Raw genomic sequence first — 21430 nt, forward strand, 5'->3', positions numbered from 1 at the left:
TAATAAAAATACCTTACTTACGGAGGGCCAAGTTCCAGATGCAAGGCTTACAGAATGAATTGGCAGCTTTTGTTACCTTTATCACTGGACCAAAGTGACTAGTGATTATCCAGGCAGTGTAGCTGTGACCCAAAGGACGAGCGAGGTAGGATAATTGTGTGAGGAGTTTCTGCCAGTTCCCCCATTGTAATGAAAATGGAGATGAAGATGCAAGGAAGTCTATGCAATTATTTGTACTCAAATACAAATTCGAGAGAGTTCATCCCTTTTCATCAAACCAAAGAGAATTGAAAAAATTCGTGCTGCTTCAAAGATTTAAGTGTGAATATCTGTGTGATATACTGCTGTTGCCCCATCCTGAAACCCAAAGGAGTAAATTATAATTGCCGGGCTCTCTTTTCACTGCGGATCTACCTGTCTCTAAATTTCAGTGATACAGAGGGCCAAGTGCCAGATGCAAATCCAAATGAAAGGTAATTTCTAGAAAAACCTATCATCATTAAAACATCTCTTCTTTAAATATTAACATTAAAAGCCAACATCAAAAGGCAACACTTTTGTTAAATCTCCCTTAGAGATGTCTTTCGATTCTCTCATTTTATTCAGTTGGTTACTGATGGAGTAGTTTGGAGTGTGGATGGAGAATCTCTACTCTATGTGCATATGGCCGCCTGCCAGGACCAAGAGGTGCCAGAGGTTTTGTCATACGACACAAAGAAGTAAACAATCTTGCACAATACTAGTCTAAACAAGGCACATGCAAAGGATGTACTTCCCTAGGAAGAGCTCTATAAAATGACAGATGACACCATTCACCTTCTACAGGAGGAAGTCAGAAAATGAAGGGACAGGAAAACTCATAGAATCTCCATGTTCAGGCTTTCATCAAGAATTCCGTATCTAAGATGTAAATTTGGAGACAGTTATTCTTGTTTTTTGTCCATAAAGTTACAAGTTAAATCTTGAAGAGTCATTTCTGACAAAAATCTCAGCTGTACATTCATACACACAATAGACTGTGTATTGGAGTTGTCATGTGATTCATTTGCATAAAACTAAATGGTTTATTTTTTAAATGTTTTCTCCAATCTCCTACAGTAAAGTTTTCCATCCCAATCTTAGGGATGGTATCTTTTCAATGCTTGTAACAATTAAATTTCACACTTCATGAGATACTTTAGAGACAACATAGTCAATGGCTAGGGAAAGACACAGGTTCAAAGGCCGCCTTTATCACTTCCTGGATGTATGTGACCTTGGAGAAGTCAATACTTTCTCTAATTTTCTTCCTTATAAAATGAGAAGAATCATACGTGCTTTTTTAGTAGAGTGTAGAGGGTCACAAAGATCAAGTGATACAATGCATACTTTTAGAGCTACTCCTGTCCCAGTTACATGCACTGCTAGAAACCAAGCTACAGGCTGCAAAGTGATTTCCTGTCCCAGTGCCTAATGTAGTGTCTGTTGGACAGTAGGTGATCCATTTTTGTAGAATGAATGAATAAAATGGTTTTTTCACATTTAAACATGCACACATACCCAGAATAGAAATACATGTCAGATGTTTAGCACAGCACCTGTACGCACAGGTAGCGTCTCCCCTCACCCACCTTCCTCCCTCATGTTAACTAGTGTTTCATAAACAATATACAGTGAGGAGCTGCTCAGTTCTTTTGCAGGGAGGTCAGAGAGGCCTTGGAGAGGTCAATTTTGGTCCCAGACTCACAGGAACTAATGGTACACTTAAAACACCAAGGACTTCCGGTTCTGACGTGAGGCTAAAGTGACAGGACAGTTCTTATGCCATAAAGACACACTGTAAAGACACTGTATTAAGAGTCAATGGTGTGTGTGTGTGTTTCCCATTCTTTGTTGGACGTGAGTGACGTTGAGTATAAATGTGCAAAACATTCCACTCAGGAATAAAGGCTTAGGATTATTTTACTGACCCTGCTGTTGGTCTAAAGAACAAGTATTCTCTAGGTTGGCTACTCTGTCTAACCCAGTAACAGGACCACAAATGTTCTTGAAAGGCAGGTGATAAACTTTAAAAAAAATAATTTGATTCCCCAACACTGCAAAAAAGTTTAAATTAAAATAGAAAAGTCTAGTGTTCTTTTATAAATGGAAAGAGGCAAAAACATTAAGTTGGGGTAGCCTGGAAAGATGACACCCATGTCAAACACATCCTAACTACCTGTAACTCCAGCTCCAGGGCATTCAACATCCTCTGGCCTCCCCAAGGACCCGCAGTCATATGCACATACCCACACACTATGCATACGCATAGTAGAAATAAAAATAAATCTTTCAAAGAGATTAAGAGTTTAAAGATTCATTTACTCTTTGAGTGAGTGAATTTTTCTTTAGATTGGTGGTCTTTGATTGAGACCAAAAGTTTACTTCAGTTTTGAGCTATATAATATATGCCATAGGACACAGGTGAATAATAGTCCAAAGACCAACTATGGGTAGATTTTTATTTTAATGAATAACATATAAACCATAGTTCACTAGAATAAGAATATTTCTCAGGATAGGTTGATATTTCTTAGCAAATCTTCATATATGGATATAGACTGCTACTGAATAAGAGCTCCAGTTTAACAGAATCTTTCCTAAGTCTTCAATGGAGAATTTGCTCAACAGTGTCTCCTTTGGATAATATATTATGCAGTGTCTTTATTATCTCAAAGCTGAGCAGTTGAATATTCTTTTTTTTTTAAAGATTTATTTATTTATTTTGTATATAGTGTTCTGTCTGGATGCATGTCTGCATGCCAGAGGAGGGCATCAGATCTCATTATAGATGGCTGTGAGCCACCATGTGGTTGCTGGGAATTGAACTCAGGACCTCTGGAAGAACAGCCTTAACCTCTGAGCCATCTCTCCATCCCCACAGCTGAATAGTCTTAGTAAAACAATTCTTTTCTTTGAGACAGGGTCTCATGTAGTCCAGGATGGCCTCAAACTCCCTATGTAGTGAAAGATATTTTGAATTCCTTATCCTCCCATGCCTACCTCCCAAGGGTCAGGATTACAGACATGTGCCACCATGCCTACTTTATGCATTGCTGGGGATGAAATCCAAGGCTTCATGAACACAGGCGGGCAAGCACTGCCAACTGATCTTTACCTACAGCCCTAAAATTGTGACTTTTTTCCAAATGTTTTACTGTCAACTTCAGTACATGTACTCACACACATTATAAGCATCTTGTATATAGCTTTCCTATTAGACAAGCAGAGATCTAGTAAAGAGCAATTGCTGGTTGTTAGGAGTGCAAATGATAGTTAGGATACAAACTAAGAAATACTAGCACGACTCTGAATTTATTCATGCATATGTCATCATACGACATGGCATTTCACAGTAGGCAAGCACTTGGCTCATCTTGCTATTACTATTTATCAAAAGCTCCCTTGAACCAACAGCAAAGAGGTGCTTGTTTTTGTCCTTGTCTTGAACAGTTCTTGACTGTGACTGCTCCCAAAGTCATCAACATATGTAGCATTTTAGGCAATAGGCAAATCATTATTAAGACAATCTTATATCATATTCACATAGAGAGCAAGCAGGACAAATATAGGGAGAGCAGTACCTCCTTGTGTATGTATAGATGTATGGATGCATATATATGTATATGTATATGTATATGTATATATATAGTATGCTTGCTTGGTAAGTGCCCTACCACAGAGCCATACCCCCAGCTCTGTGTGCACTTTTAGATGACAATGCTTAATATTTCTTTCCTCCAAACTCTGAGTACGGTATGAAGGATTTTCTGAATTAGGAGTTATTTTGGTGGGATTATTATTTTCTTGATTCATAGACACTATCTATAGTGGAGCCAGAAGCTTCCATTTGAGGGAAGAGACACATTGACAGTAGTAATGTACTATTCCTTTATGTTGGTTGATAAAGGGCTTTACTTACAATGCCAACTCTACTAACTCCCATAAAGCTTACAGGAAGCTTGTGGAAATCATGGACCTCTGCCATTAATATCAAATGACCCAAGATATCTAATATGAAATTGTCATTTCAAAAAAAAAAAAAAAAACCAAAAAACTCCAAACCTTTTGATGGTATTAGAAAATATTCATGTAATATTTCCATATCCAGTCTATGGAAGAAAATTTAAATGTGGGGAGTTTGGTGTTGTGATGAAGCTATTAAGTCCCTGCCTGACTAGTATGAAAGGTTAGAAGCATGGAAAAGGTAATCTTTTTATGAGAGAAAGTGAAGGGAGGAAGGGAGGAAGGGATGAAGAAAGGAAGAAGGAAGAGGAATGAGAGAAAGAGGAAAGAAAAAAAGAAAAGAAAGAAAGGGGACAGAAAAGAGAGGAAAGAAGGAAGGGAAAGCTTTTCAGTGAATCCCACAGAGAAAATCAGCTCAGGAACAAACCAGCGATTGAGCGACAACTCAGACTCCTACATCATCCATGTTAGCCGCCAATAAGCGTCTTTCTGTCTCCGTAGTGAGAGCGGTGAGCCAGAGAACCAGTGGGCTCACAGAACAGACCAGGCGAGAAGGACAGAGCAGCCGGAGCGGTCATTCCTCTTTCCTGTTTCTTTTCAGGTAGGCAGATGGGGCAGCAGTAACAATGGCCCCAAAGCACACCGGGTAGAAGCACTCAGAGGATAATTGCTGGGACCCACAGGCATGTTTCCTGGGATTTAGAAAACTGCAAAGCCATTTAGACGTCCAGGACTGTTGTGCCTGCCCCGTACTACTTTCCCCTTGTACTCGGCTATCTGAGCAGCGGACAGCCAGGGCGCAACACTGCAGCCTTTGCCAAGGCTGCCGTCCGTCCAGTGAAACGCCTGGTCCTAGTGGGCCTGGGGAGGAGACTGTGCCCAAATCTCATTCAGGGCCTTGGTTTTTAGTATAGAAAGAAGTCTCCTTCCTGTTACAGGAATGCCAGGTATAAGTCAACAATGGAGGGGCACATACTCGGCATAGGAAGTCGTCCTGGCACCCCTGGAGTGAAAGGTGCCTTGCCCTCAACAGACTTCTGAAGAAAGGCAAAGGCAGTAATCACGAAGGTTCATATGAAAGCCTGGAGCCTGGTCCCCGGGTGATCACTGTCTGCACTCCTCACGAGGCTCAACAGGCAGTCCTTGGCTCTATAAGCTGCTGAGTGTCTGGTTCTTTAGTCAACAAGCGGGAAGACTCTTTAATGAATGCTAGCCTGCCGTACTCAAGAGCCGCCAGTCCTGTGGCAGAGTGGATTCTGTAAAGGGAAATCATATGTAACCTTGGAGCTATATTTACTTTTCAAATGCTTCTCATTATGTTTAATACCAAGGCTATATTAAACATGAATTGCCATGGCATTAACTTTTTGAAAAATCATTTATAAGGAATTGGTGTACATAAAAAAAGGAAGATATAGAGGAGAAAGAGACAGTTTTATGAGTGAAAGATAAATAGTAGCCTTCCTTCAGGAGTGAAGATGCTGGGAAATCCTCAAGTCTGTACATAATATTCAGATTTTTTTCCCCAGGCAGTCAAATGCCAAGCTGACGGGGGAGAAAGGAAAATCTCCGGAGGTTTTATGATTGGCAGATGATTCAATAGGGGCACATGTAAGGTGATGCAGTTAGAGAGGGCCAGATATTCCAAAGTATACTTGCAGGCTGGTAAATGATGATCTTTCAATTAAGACTCAGGAAAGAGCTCTAAGAAACCCTGTGGACAGTCCCCTGAAGAGAACAACTTAGTGGCCTGCTACGGTTAAAAAAAAAAAAAAAGCCAACAAAATGTTGAGCACTGTCAAGAAGGAGATTAAAAGACAAACAAAATCATTTTCCTTTTCCAGAGAACCACAGGACATCTTCATTGGTAATGTTACATAAGCAGTTCTGATCTGCACATCTCAAGGACAGAACACAGCCTAAGGGGAACAAAGAAGGGCAATTAAATCATCAGTGACAGGCTCCAGATTTTTTTTCCAGCCTGACAATACAGAGTTATCCGAGGGCCCCCATGACGATTCTGAAGAGGCTAGTGCTGCTGAATGACTGCGGGGTGACTTGCTCCACCGTATCTCTTGAGCTAAGAGGCACCTTTGAAGTTTTTATTTCTCATAGTTGGACTCTGTTTAAACAACTGCCAGCGAGGGTGGCCAGTACAGGCAGGCTCCTCTGGGAAGTCCCTGCTCTCCACCAGCCATTGGGAGAAATGGGAGCAGGGAGCGGGGGTAGGGATTAAAAGGGTTTCTGTCCATACTGCTCACTTTCAGTGAGCCTGACCAGTAGACTTCTAGTCAGACTTACCTTGTCTACTGCCACTGTCGGCAGGAAAACGGCGCCTGACCAATCTGAATTGGTTTGTGTGAATGTGAGTTTAACCTCTCTCCATTCTGTACGACTCTTAGACCCCAATGGTCTTCAAACCAAACTGTCTGCCTATATATGTGTATGCTGGTAACTTGATTCTTAACTCTAGGTTAAAAAAATTGGGGCTGGCGAGGGATGTAGCTTAGTGTATACAAGACCCTGGATTCTATCTCCAGCACAGAAACATTCCCTCTTCTCCAATCCCCCTCTCTTTCTCTCTGACTACACTTTTACTAGTCTGGATAGGTAGAACGCAACAATGAATGGTAAATAATTAACGTCAAGTCTGATATCCATGCCAGTGGAGAAAAGCACATGTTTCCATGAGAAAAAAGCTGAAACATATCCTGTCGGGCTAATGAAACAACACGCATGCAAAAAAGTAGCAGTGAAGGGATTCCCCAGCACAATCTAAACGCTTTTATTCTGGGATGGTCTTTATCATACTGTATAGCAGGTTAGGTCAAACCTAGGTCTCTGGTCCAGCTGTTTAGTCCTCTCCAACAGGGGATGGTTACCAGATTAAATAAGCATAGTAAGTCCTATCTAAAAGCTATGTGAGCCAGGCATCATGGTGCACGCCTTTAGTCCCAGCACTTGGGAGGCAGAGGTCGGCGGATCTCTGAATTCGAGGCCAGCCTGGTCTACAGAGTTCCAGGACAGCCAGGGCTATATAGGGAAACCCTGTCTCAACAACAACAACAACAAAAGTAAAAGGTATGTGAGCATCCAGTGGTTTTCATTTTCCAGTTGTTCCTTGAAAACAAGAACAATTGTGAGAGTGAAAAACATTGCACCTTTCAGAGCTCCAGTCTATCCGCAACTAGCTCAGTGTCACTGCCATACCTTTCACAGATGTGATAGTACTTCTCATCCTGGATGCCATCTTGAATGGGCACATTGACACTGTAGTAGCGGCCTTTCCCCAGGCCAACATCCGACATGTCACCTGTTCCTGTAAAAGACAGGAATGCTGTGATCAGTCACCAGGAACACAAACACTAGCAAACACAAAGGACTGTCCAAGAGCAATTCAGAACAGCAAGTGGTCAGTTAGAACAATTCTAAATTCTTGGTTGTGACTGACGAGATGAAACTATGAAAATAATCTAGAGAAATACTAATTACAATGTTGTGGGACGCAGGAAAACAATGAGGACATTGAGAAATATTAATTTATATCTTAGTGGATGAAATAAAATATTAACAGCTAACATCACATGTTATTTGCAGTTATCAGAGTTACATGTGGTGTGTGATAAAATAATAAGTGGCCTGTCTGTTGATGGGCCGTAAAAATCACATGGAATTAAAAAGACTATTCATTGTCATTGTCACTTGAAGTGATAGGAGTTAAAACTCTGCATAGAATAGCACAAATAAGGTGTTAGCAGCATGGAAATATATGAAAATAAGATCTAAGAAACATGTCAAAGAATTGTAGTGTCTAGACATGTAACGTATGGGGAGCATGCAGTTGACTTGCCTGGGAAAAATCCTGGGGAGAATTTGTGCAGGGACACAGTCATAACTTTGGATGTAAAACTGAAGGCGTCTTCTACACCTGCCCGAGAGAAAAGTCAGAGGGATCACTTCAGATATGCAAGTCCTGTTTTCAACACCTGACAAATCTACCAGGCAGCTCTGGGAAGAAGGTGAGAAGAGAAGGCGGCTGAGACAGATAATGAGTGGAGAATTCAAAGACCACGAACTGCTGGTTTCTGCTTTCAGTAATTATGGATGGGGTAGAACATAACCTCAATTCATGGCAAACTGTAACTGCGCTTCCCTTTTCCAAGCCACAGGATGTCCAAGTTCACCATGACTTCTCTTCTAAATGGTATAAGAGAGCAAGAGCCCAGGACTGAGGCTCTAGCCACACAAGTGAGTATAGAAAAGTGGCACCAGCCAGGCAGGTTCATGGTCTGTTCTGTTTAAGCGTTTCTAGTTAAATCCTTGGGACTTTTTCCCAAGAACTCTATTATGGTAATCCTTTAAAATATAACCAACAAATCAGTGATTAGGCTTTATTTAGTTAAAACTTAATGATGAGGTGCCTCTCTATAATATAGATTTGGTTATAAAAGTGGGTAATCCAAAGTCCCATGAGCACTAAGCAACCTACATCTTTCTGCTGAAAAAAAAAAAAAAAAAGTCATGGCCCTGTTCCTTAACAGCTCCTTAATCAACATATAGGAAGATGTCTGTTTATTTATTTACTAAAACAAATGTTTGTATTTTGGAGCTGCTTAAAGGAAGCGAGAGAAATACAATTAAATTCTTTAAACCCAGGATAGTAATAAAACTTTAAAGGAGCTTGCTGCTTGCCAACTTCAAACTGGCTTGGTGTATGCCCAGAGTAAGGGGCACCTTCAGTTGTTAATAGCAGCTTTAAAACTGTTTTAAAGCCTGCAGGAAGATGGGGGGGGGCTTTGTAGACAGATGTCTCCTTTCCTCTTAAACAGTCAGCAAATGACTAGATGCCCAGGAGATAAAAGAAGCTCGGGTTTAAAGTAACTCCTCAGAAGCCACTACTTAGGTCTTGGCCATGCTACCCAATGCTGCGCCTTCCTCTTGGGCTCAGTCATACCCAGACACTCTGAAATGGAAGGACCATTAGCAAATCCAGGTACTGTGCTCCTTTCTATTTCAAACAAAGATGTTGTCTCTGTGTTGACTTAAATGTATTTAAGTCTTTATTAGAGGCCAACAGAGACCTTACAAAATATGAACTCTATTTGTATATAACAGGTATGTTTGAATTTCCCAAGCCTTGTGTTTTGCCCTAGGGAGGTAGTTAAAACCAGTTAAAGACTCCAGGCAGAAAGCATTAAGTAAACAAAATAAAATAAATGAAAATACCATTTCAACAGAGGCAGAAGTACTAAACAAGGGCACTTTATGAAAATGCTAATGATTTATCCACCCAGAAATGTAGCAATTTACATTTCTACCAATCCTGTATGCAAATTCCTGTTTTCTCCTGTGATGACTAATGCTGGTGGTTGTTATTTCTTTTAACTCTTGGAATGGCTCTCAGCTGCATCTCTCCTGGTATTGGAGCACCCAACACCATGTCTTGTCTCACGGTAAATGCTGTCAGGCATGGTTTAAAAAAATCATACTTTAAGAAGGACACGAGAGAGAGGCAGGGGATGTGGAGTTGGTATGAGGGAGGGGAGAGGTTGGGGAGGGAAAGGTGAGGGTGGGCAGGAGTGGCCAGCGACGCACCCCAGGATGCCAGTGGCAGAATCACGGGAGATTTCAAATAAAGCAAATGTGGAAGAGTTTGGGGGTAGGGCAGAGGTCACTGGAAAGGAGGTGCTGAAGAGGGGAAATAAAGTGAAATGAAACACACCGTAAAAGTTGGCTGAAACAGGAAACTCTAAATGCTGTAGAAATAACACAGCAATTGGAGAGAACGGTTTCAGGTGACAGTCTTATTTCATTTTTACATGGCTCGGCAGAGTTGGTCTATTTTTGAACTCTGGATACTAAATCTCTGAATTCCATAAGCATTTGCTCATTCATAAAACAAACATTTTACTGAGTTGCTACTATATGCACAGTACTGACAGAAAAAAGTAAGCAACTTGATCTCTGCTCTGGGAGAACTTAACAGTTTCTGCGGGAAGAAAAGATACAGCTATTTTATTTGTAAAGGAATAGTACAAAACAATACAACATGAAACAGTGATTAGTGTTACAAGATACAGGGTGTCGGCCCCACAAGAGTACTCGTGGGCTGCAGTGGCCCAGAGAGTCATTGCTGGAACTTGAATGAATGGCAGAATTCAGGGCTCCAGTGAGGGAGGAACAGGTGGTTAAACTAGGGAAAAGGGAAGTGAAGTCAAAGAGGTGGGGTCAGAGAAACGTGTCTGGAACAGTGAGACATGCTCATCGAGTAGAAAAATAGCAAGAGATGCTTGGAAAGACGAGGTGAGGCCTATTTGAGGCATTGAAAGGTGAGATAAAGAAAGCCTACTTTTCGAAGCCTGGCGGCAGTGGGGCGCACACCTTTAATCCCAGCACTCAGGAGGCAGAGACAGGTGGATCTCTGAGTTCGAGGCCAGCCTGATCTACAGAGCGAGTTCCAGGACAGCCAGGGCTACACAGAGAAACCTTGTCTTGAAAAACCAAGCGAGACAGAGACAGACAGACAGACAGACAGACAGACAGACACACACACACACACACACACACACACACACAGGGGGGGGGAGAAAGTCTACTTTTCCATAAAGAAGACAGTTTTCAAGGGCTGATCTATAGTACAACTGAAGTGTTTTTACAGGGGAAACTATATGACTGACCTACTTCTTCTGAGTATCTAATACCTGTGGCACAGGAATCTGCACTTAAAATAAACTTCCCCAGATCACCTAAATGCACAATCATGTATGTATGAGTACCATTTCTCTAGGCTAGGGGCCATCAAAGTACGTGTCGCTAGACTGTAATCATCCTAGCCTCCCTAAACTACTTAGAGCCTCTGCACACATTTACACACACACACACACACACACACACACACACACACACACACACACACACACACACACGTATTTTACAACCTTGTTAAAAATAAAAACCCACCAGGAAGGTGGTGGCGCATGCCTTTAATCTCAGCACTCAGGAGGCAGAGGCAGGTGGATCTCTGAGTTCAAGGCCAGCCTGGACTACAGAGTGAGTTCCAGAGCTGCATGAGATCCTGTCTCAAAAAACAAAAAATAAAATAAAAATAAAAATGAACCCCGCCCAAAAAAATGAAAACCCATTCTTAGCTCACTGGTCATATAAAAATAAGCCATTGTGACATGCTGCCCTTTGTAATGGGCAATGAAGAGGCTATGAACATTTTAAATCAAGGCTGTGTCCCAACCTGGAAAGTAGTCAGAAATTCAGGGGGCATGGTTCTCAATGTGTGTGATGTTTGTTTTAACCCTTTGCTGTTATCTTTAATTGTTTGTTTCTAGCAATGTACTCCTATCCCAGGATTATATATGTTGGTAACACAAAGAAAGTGATCACTCGGTGAACTGGTAGGCTATTGGTGAAAACTCCAAAATGCTGGTCCTTCATATAGCCTTTCTACCTTGAGAGAAACGCTGATGAGAAGAGAGAAGACCATCACCTCTAACCCAAGAGTTCCCCTAGAACCCATTCAAAGGCCCCAGAGTGGTTCCTGGACATTGGAATAAACATGAGCAAGACTTCCCCATTCTTCTACTCTCTACTATAAAGTTTAGCTTCAGGAGACAGGAGAGAGGCAATGACAGGGGCCTGCCCGCCTTGGGCAGCAGAGGGGAACTGCATTAGTCAGAGGAATCCATGCAGCACCTAGTCCGGAAATGACAATTAGGAAAAGTTCAATTGCATTAGGCATTTCTCCTTTTATTAGTTGCCTAGAAGTAGCTTTACTGATCAAAACCTGCTGTCCTAGCAGTGAAGTATCTTTGAAACTGAAGGGCTTACCATCTCCATGGTGCAGATCCAAATCCACATAGAGGATACGTTCAAATTTCCGTCGCAATCTTAATATTCCCAGGACAGCATCATTGAGATAACAAAAACCAGATGCTTCATCTCTGCAAGAAAACAAGTTGCTACAGCCAACAACTAAAAAGCAGTCCAAGGGAGTCTTTACAGCCAAGCGTGGAACCTTTGAGATCTAGCCCCATAAAGTCCCCCTTCTTTTAAGAAAAACAAAAATTCATCTATAAGGATTATATAGTAAATGGCCCAGAATGATCAGAAAATGAAATATTTTAACAAAGTAAATATTCAGAATGATTGGTAATGTTTTCCTACTCACAATCACAGTGGTTTCAAAAGCATTAGATTATTATAAATATATTGAATAAGACAACGTTTCTATGACAATTAGGAGATCATTAAAAAACCAGCAACCTTGTAGTCCCCTGGGGTCATAATGATAAACACTGAGTTTTCTCTTGTAGCACTCTAAGGAAGCTAAGACCTGGGTGGGGCCTTAAAGACAATTTTACAGAAGACGGAGATTGGGTTCTTTGTACAGACTTTATGACATAGCCTGCACGTTGGTTATTTTTTATTTTAATGTGCCTTGGCACTTGTTACTCACGAAAACCTGGGTGCAGAACAGACAAATGCATAACCCTTTGGGCACCTTACTGTAGTTGCCTTTCTATGAGTGTAATTTGACAATGAGCAGTGAAGAAGCCTTTGCTAGAGGCATTTTGCTTCACACAAACCATTGTCACTGGTTTCACTGGAGCCCTGTCACTTTTCTGTATTGGTGCTTTCACTTTGTCCTCTTATCAACATTCACTTGCTCTTTTATTGCACTCTTATTTGAGCCTTGCTGATTAGATACAAAAGAACACTATTTATCAAGAGTGTACTAGACTTATTTTAGAACCCCATTCCAAGTGCCACAGTCTCTTTTGCTTCCATAGATACTTCAAATATCCAGCAACCCCGCCCCCTTCTGTTTCCCATGAGATTTTACTTGAAACAAAAATCTAGGCATGGACGCTTGAAATGGCATCACTGCTACTGTGAGAAACCTTTCTAGTGTTTACATAATGTAGAAAACTTCATGAAATCTCTTTCCAATGAGATTCCACACTCTATAAACGATGCCCTGGTTCACATGCTGAATTGGTGAAGACAGGTACAATGATGAGCAGCAGATTGGTTAAAAAAACAAAATCACTGGATACTGCCTGTGCTTCACTGAGAGGACACAGCAATTGTTCTAACTAAACGGCTTGGCCTTAGGTTTGCAACAGGGAAGAAACCAAGGAGAGAAAGGATGAGTTCAACCACAAATCCTCTGTGAGAATTAGATGTGGGGCTCTGAGTGTTCTTGCATGTGCATGCTATTTTTCAGTTCTGAAAATTGACATTCTACAAATCTACTGTCTTAATGCATCAAAAGAGTTAATGTGTTATCCTAATGAACATCAAACACTTTCGGGATGGAACAGTAAGTGCTAGGCAAGAGGAGGGAAGAGAAGATTGTTGTGAATAATGATGGCCATAATACTGACAATTCTGAAGTTATTTTCTGTGGGAATGTGTAATCTCTTCTTTCCTCTAGATGGGATTACCAAATTAGATGATCAAAATCTCAAAAAGTGGGGTATGTGGTATACACATGTAATGCCAGCACTCAGTAGGCAGACACAGAATCCTAAGCTGCAGGCCAGCATGGGTTACACAGCAGAACCCTGTCTCATAAAACCAAGGGCTGGAGATAAAGCTCAGAGATAGAGCAATGACCAGCATGTGCAAAGCTCTGGGCTCAATTCCCAGTATTAAAACAACAACAAGCAAACAAGCTCTTAGATTAAGGGAGTTTTGTTTTCTTTTGGGAGGGTGGGGTATTTGCTCTACACTTCCACATCATAGTCCATCACTGAAGGAAGTCAGGACAGGAACTCAAACAGGGCAGGAACCTGGAGGCAGGAGCTGATGCAAAGGCCATGGGGACGGGGTGCTGCTGCTTACTTTTATTCTCATTGGCTTACAGAAATAAATACACATTTAGATAAGATTGCTAAAATTCCCACAAAATGAGGAAAATGAACTTTCAAGACTTCCAACATGCTAAAAAAAAAAAATCTTTAAAAACCTATCCAAGTGCCAGGTGTGGTGGTGCAAGTCTTTAATCCCAGCAAGCAGATCTTTGTGAGTTCAAGGCCAGCCTGCTCTACATAGCAAGTTCCAGGCTACCTAGGACTACATAGTTAGACTATCTTTTTTAAACTTCCTTTTTATTTATTCTTTGTAGCTTTCACATCATGCATCTCAATCATTCTTCTCCCCCATACCTTCATATCCACACTGTGCCTTGCAATCTCCCCCCAAAATAAAATAAAATTTAAGAGAAAAGAAGAAAAATCTTGTCATGGAAGCTGTACTATGACACAGTAAGTCACACAGTATACCCTTTAGACCACACATCTTTATTTGCAAATGTTCATTGCAAACAATCATTGGTCTGGTTTGAGGCCTCTGGCTTCTGCTACACCATCAATACTGGATCCCTACTGGGACTCCTTTTGGATATCCTGTTGTTGCCCTGTGTCATGGAAATCCTGTTGCTTTAGATTTGCAGGACCGGCCCCTTCACATGCTCCAGCAGATCATAGATGGGATGGATGCTGGGGTGGGCCAACTCATAACCTGGGTAGTTGCAGGGTTGGTCAGCCCACCAGCTCTTCCCTGTCCTCACCACCAGGGTGAGCTCTCCAGCACTGTCCCAGCTAATTTACCCCTTGCTGCAATGAGCAAGGGGCGGGGCCAGTTCTGCTTTCATACTCTCAGGGTTGGCTCTATTGTGCTGCACAGGCCAAGTGCGGGGGCCACTCTCCTGAATGCTGCAGCTAGCTGGTGAGAGGCAGGGACAGCTCTCCTGTTCTTGTGATCTCAAGGCCAGCTCTCCCAAATGCCACAGGCAGTGACAGGCAGGGCAGGGATGTCTCTTCCTTGCCACCATTTGGCAGATGAGGGGCAGGGTCAGATCTCTCAAGCTCACATTCTCAGGCTGGTTCACCCACACCCTGTCAACAGGGTCAGCTCTACTGTGCTGCCCAGGCGAGGTGCAGGGCCGGCTTTTCCAAGCGCCGCAGCTGGTAAGGGGGAGGGTGGAGGCGCGCAGGGCATCTTTCCCCTGTCCTCACCACCACATGACAGACAAGAGTGGTATGGCCACCTATCCCACCCTCATGAGAGGGTCAGCTCCCTCATCTGCCACAGGTGGCAAGGGCTGAGGGCAGTGAGACTCTATCTTTTAAAAAAAGAGACAAATATTTTAAGAATTTAAGATCATACAATGTATGTAAAATTTTAATAATTAAGACTAATTTAATAATTTACTAAACGCAATTATATCTTATCAGTTGCAGGTATAATAAACAGGAGTATTTTTAGTCTACTTAGATATGTTCTTCCTAAACATTTTTACAGGTTTATTGATGGAACGAGCTAGCATTACTTAACAAATGTTTAATAGTTTGCAAAATGTACATTTGTTTAACCAAGTTGAGCCATTATTATGGCAAACTTTACTTCAACAGTAATTGTGTTTTGTATTCTATCAGCTTAAGATAATTTGTAAGATCTTAAGGTAACTGAAAATTCTGGCTGATGCCTAATTTAATTATTTCTAAGGAAATGTTGAAGCATTAGCATAGGACCTTGGGTTTATATGCATTTGCTTCTTATCTGTGCATGTGCATGTGAGTGCATGGTACATTCGTGTGTTTATGTGTGGTCACATGCATGTGACTGCACATATGTGTACTTGCATGCAGAAGTCAGAGGTTGATGTTGGGTATCTCAGTCTCGCTTTATTTACTGGAGAAGGGTCTCTTGCTGAACCTGGAGCTCCCAGATGCAGCAAGTCTAGCCAGTCAGTTTGCCCTAGGGCCCCTCTGTCACCACCTCCCACGCACTGGGATTACAGGCAGGCCACCAAGCCTCCCTGGCTTTTTTATGGGCTGGTGATCCAAACTCTGGTCCTTACACTTAGGCAGTAAGTATTTTATCCAGTGAACCATCTCCCTAGCTCTGCTTTTATTTCTAAGTTACAGGCCGCTATATATATGTATGTTAAAGGATATGTTCTTTTTGCCACCAATAGTGGGACGTTGTACTATAAAGGATACAGAAAGTTGTAGAGGGTTCACAAAAGGGAATTTTATTTGTTTAGGTCAAAGCTGGCTAAATTTTGGTGTATGATTTATAAAATTTCTCACAAGAACTCTAATTCCAAGCATATTGATGAAAAACTAGTTTTGTTATTTCTGTGTTTAAAAGACAAAGAATTTTGGATTCTTAGTCTGTTCTTACAGCAAGCTGGGAATGGCTTGCCTTACCTTCTGGAAAACCTTCTTAGGTAACAAAGATTCTGTGTCTTCCCAGAATTATCTACCAGGGTTTCCTACTTTTCATGGCCACTGGCCTCACATATGGTAAACAAGCCCTCTTTTTTGGGATCTGTTCCCATATTTCTCTATTACTTAAGAAAGCAAAGTCTTCTCACTTAGGAAGGAGCTAACAGCTTTAGGCTTTACCATCACTTTACTTCTATGCTTATATGGAAAATATTTTATTGTTACTTAGGTAACAACACATAATCCTATTTTAATCAAATCTCAGAGGGTTGATAGGACAAAACCACAAAGGATTTTTGTTTGACCTCAGAAAAAGAGAGGCACCTATGACTATTAGCTTTTGCTGTATTATTATTGCAGCATCACCTAGGCAGAGCCATCAAGCTCATCAAAAGTGGTGATTTGCCTCTCCAAGGTTAAAATGGTAAAATGTTACCAATATAAATAGTTCAGAAACTGTATGCTGTATGAGATCATGCACGTCTCCAGCGGTCATGATATGTTTCTGTTTGTCAGAGTTAAGCTTGCTTCTTTGTCCAATGTTAGACAACTAGAGGACCACAGCTCTCACCCATCTGTGAGGACCACATGCCAACCCCCGAGTGGGTTCCTGAAACCGTGAAAAGTACCAAACACTCTACAGATCATGTTTTTATGTATGTATGTATGTATGTATGAGATACATAGCTTATGATAAAATCCAAATTACAAGTGAGGCACAATAAAAGATTAACAATAATATCAAAATGGAACAACAATAAGAATAAAGCATAATAAAAGTTATGTGAAATATAGTCTTGTTCTCTGTCTCTCCAGATATATTTTAAAACATCTTTCTCTTTTATTCTTATTTTATGCATATAGGTATTTTGCTTGCATGTATGTCTGTGCACCACATGCCTATCACCTCATGAAGAGGGCATCAGATCCCCTGGAACTGGAGTTACAGTTATGAGCTGCCATGTGGGTAATGAACTTCAACCTGGGTCCTTTGGAAGAGCAATCAGTGCTCTTAATCACTGAACCATCTCTCCAGCCCCTCTCCAAATATATTAATGTCCTGGACTGATCATGGTTCATCATGAGGAACTGAAACTGAGGAATGTGAAATCATGGGTGGGGGTTGTCGTAGTTAGGGTTTCCACTGCTGTGATAAACACCATGACCAAAAGCAACTTGGGGAAGAAAGGGGTTATGACATTTACAGCTTGTAGTTCATCATCCAGGAAAGTCAGGGCAGGAACCTGGAGGCAGGAGCCAAAGCAGAGGCCATGGAGGGTGCTGCTTACTGGGGTGCTCCCCTGGTTTGCTCAGCCTGCTTTCTTATAGAACCCAGGACCACCACCCTAAGGATGGCACCACCCACAGTGGGCTGGGCATTGCTTTCAACTGAGGCTCCCTCTAGTTTATGCCAAGTTGACAAACACTAGCCAGCACAGGGGCCTAAGGCACCAAGTTTTCACTCAAAATTCCAGGAGTTTTTGGTTCAGTGTTAACTTGATCTTACCTGTGCTTTTTGATTTTGAATCTTGGATCTTACTAGTCACTGGTTTTCAACTGGGGATTCATATCATTTCCCTGATACAAATGTTTAAGATGTAGTCTAGATTTCTGAATCTCTTTATTTGCTTTCCCTGATAGAGTCTGGGTATAATCTAACTAAATGCTTGATACATTCATTTTACACTGGGTCCAGATATTTATATGCTATTTCTGAGTCTTTTCTCTATAAAGATAATGTTCATACATTTTTATAAATTAGACACAATACCCTGTCTTCTTTGAAAAGAGTTAATCATTATGTTTACAGATATTTTGTTGACGATTTTTGGATTGGCTTTTATCTTGTTTTGCATGCCACAGAAACAACTACATCTCCTTGTCAGCTGCATTATTATTCCTGTAATGAACTCTCATCAGATTTTTCCCTTTTGAAAATGAGCAGTAATAAGGTAACCACAGCTATTGTAAGCCTTTTGTCATCTACACATTGCTTTTTATGTTTTCTTTCAATGCTTCCCTGAAAGTACCTACCACTCGCTATAAGCTAGAGGGCTTCCATCTCAGCAAAATACCCTCTGAGAGCTCTGACAGCCTCACGGGAAAGAATCGTGCTGGGGGCTTTTGTGTGCAAGCGTCTGTCGGATAGTTTACTTTCTTCTATTATGTGGTACTGAGGATTGGACCTAGGGCCTTATGCATGCTAGGCAGAGGCTCTACCACTGAGCTATAGCCCCAACCCTGGTTTACTTTTTCTTTTCTTCTGTCTCTCACTCTCCCCTCCCCCCTCCAGCCTCTGGGGCAGAACCTACAGCGTCACATATGTGAGACAAGCACTTTAGGACTGAGAACCACCCTAGAACAAGTTTGAAGCCACACTAGTGAATAGTAAACTAAGACAACATTTTGAAAACTAGCTGAAAAGCAGGTGAGTTAACTCCCAACTCAAGCCTGAAGGGCATAACTATTAATCATATAGACCCCTCAAGGAGCTGATGGGGGATGATCAGGAGTTCTGTTTGGAATTTTTTTTTTTTGAGACAGGGTCTCATGGCTGGCCTGAAAGTCACTGTACAGAGCAGGCTGGCCTTGAATTTGTGGTAATCCTTCTGCCTGTCTCCTTAGTGCTGGGACTGACAAGCAGGAACCAACACACCTTGCTGACCACTTGCTATTTCCCATGGTTTGCTCTTGTTAAATCCTAGCCATATTAGTACATACACAGAGGCATCTCATTGAGGATTTGATTTGTGTTTCCATGATGACTGCTATCAGACTTCTTTTCAGATTCTGGTGGCCCTGTGTATGTGTTTGAAAGATGCCTATTCAAGTCCTCTGTCTAGTCTGAAATTTGTCTTTTTGCTGTTGAGAAGGATTATTCATATTTTCTGCATATTAAGTCCTTATCAGATAAGTGACTGATAAATATTTCCCCATCATGTAGGTTGTCTTTTCATTTCCCTTAATGTCCTTTGATACATAAAAGTTTTTAATTTGATGCCAGTTACATGGCTCAGTGTATAAAGACACTTCCCATGTAAGCCTGGTGACCCAGGTTTGATCCACAGAACCTATGTAAATATGGAAGAAGAGACCTGACTCCACAATGCTGTCATGTGACCCCTCTACATGTGCACTGTGGCGCGCGCGCGCGCGCGCGCACACACACACACACACACACAGAGTGCAGAATTAATGTGTTTACCACTATGCCTGGCTCTAGCTTGGATCTGAATTTGTGATCTTCCTACCTCAGCCTCCAAAATCCTACGATTATAGCAAAGCATGGTGGTGTACACCTTTAATCCCAGAACTCAGGAGGCAGAGACAGAGGCAGTTATATTTCTATGAGTTCAAGGCCAGACTGGTCTACGTAATGAGTTGGAGGCCAGCCAAGGCTACATAGTAAGAGATCCTCTCTCAAAATCGAACAAACCAAACCAACCAAAAAACAAAACCAACAAGAAACCCACACTAGCACCAGAAGACCTGGGATTATAGCTTTTCACCATACCTAGTTCTGTGGTCATTAAGTCATCTGTGTTTAAAGACACCTCAATTACTGGACTCTAAAACAACTGCCCCTTGGTATTACCACTTAACAGATGGCTCCCTTAGTTTACAGGAACGACAGTGCCCGAGAGACTTTAATACACGTCTGCTTCGGTCCACACAGGATTGTGATTACCTGCTTAGGAATGAGTGACATTTGTCTTAAACAAAGGGGGGAGATGACAGTGCTGAAGTTTATCTGAGCCCTGCTTACCCTAGAAAGCTGAGATGGCCAAGAAGTTCTTCCCACCTCTGGTTTTCCAAGAAAAGATAAAGCACAGGGTTCCCCCTCCCTTGGCACATTATTCCAGGCTCAAATCCACCTCCACCCTCCCTTATAAGACTTACAGATGACTCACTTGTTTGTCTGCCACTGGAACAACGCAGGCCCCCTGCCTGTTCTTTGAGATGGCTCTCATTCCCGAATGTCCTCCCCATTGCAAGAGCTGAATAACTAACTGCCTTAGATGCCCACTGCATTTTGTCTTCCCCATCACCGACACGCATGTCCAGGAGAGACCAGGTTCAACAAACATATTTCTGAACACTTTGGGGCATGGGTATGCAGTTCGGTGATCAGGCAATTGCTTAAAAAATAACCCCCCTCCCAAAAAAAGACAGAGCCCCGCCTACCTTCTTAAATGCCTTTACGAGCTGTGCCCCACAGACTCAGTCTTTAACAAAAAAGCATAACGCTCAGTCAACTGCATTTACTGCTTTTTTATGCCCATTCAAGGTCAGGGACAGCCAGGTATGGTGGCTCAAGCTTTTAACTCCAGCACTCGGGAGGCAGAGGCAGGTGGATCTGTGAGTTCAAGACCAGCCTGATCTACAGAGTGAAATCTAGCACAAGGCTACATAGAGAGACTGTGCCTCAACAAACAAACAAACAAACAAACAAACAAATAAATAAATAAATAAATAAATAAATAAATGAATAAATAAAAATGTCAGGGATACTTGTATCCTGACGTGAAGACTTTGAGGTAAAACATCAGGTGGCCATCTCACTCTGGCAAAAGCCAACACTGTTCTATCACTTCAAAGATTCTACAAAAACATTTTAGAAAATGTTTGCTGCTGATATTTATTGATGGACATTTAGAGTATTCCCAGTCTATCCCTTTTACAAGTATTCTGCAGCAGAGAATCTTGAATATGCCATTTTGAATATGTACAAATATGTATGAAAGACTATTATTAGATAAGTAATCCCTGAATCAAAGATTTTACTTGTAATTTAATTAAAATTGCCAAAATTGCCTTGCATGCAGTCTATAATTGTGAATACCGTGTTAGCAGACTTTTATGCATGTAATAATGTAAAAATGGGAAAATGGGGAAAAGTTAGCATTATAGACTTTTAATGATATTTTCTCATTTGGACCTTTCTAAAAAGACTTAATCATATGTCTGTTTTCTCTTTTAGTGTTAACAAACAGCTTAACATTCTTTGCTTCCATTATAGCTGTTTTGGAACCAGCTGAAAATAGAGTTTGGTTCTGTAGGTATACAACAAAAATATCAGCCAATATTTATTGGGTGTTAGCCTGTGCCAAGAACTGTACCAAATGCTTTCAGCGGTATTGACTCAGTCAATTCTCACAACAGTCATGTGAGGTAGGTACTATTACTATCTCTTTCAC

General features: G+C 41.5%; 1 protein-coding gene across 1 annotated transcript in view; it reads right to left on the reverse strand.

Annotated features, from left to right (window-relative positions):
• Nucleotides 1-21430, reverse strand: part of Hdac8 (histone deacetylase 8) — a 218047-nt gene that overhangs the window by 136464 nt on the left and 60153 nt on the right. The window contains exons 5-7 of the mRNA XM_028892077.2: nt 11824-11936; nt 7835-7912; nt 7195-7303 (exon numbers count right to left, since the gene is read on the reverse strand). Coding sequence (XP_028747910.1) covers nt 7195-7303; nt 7835-7912; nt 11824-11936 — 300 coding nt within the window. The remainder of the gene's footprint in view (nt 1-7194; nt 7304-7834; nt 7913-11823; nt 11937-21430) is intronic.

The sequence above is a fragment of the Peromyscus leucopus genome, chromosome X, assembly GCF_004664715.2.
Source record: "Peromyscus leucopus breed LL Stock chromosome X, UCI_PerLeu_2.1, whole genome shotgun sequence".
Taxonomy (NCBI): Eukaryota; Metazoa; Chordata; class Mammalia; order Rodentia; family Cricetidae; genus Peromyscus; species Peromyscus leucopus.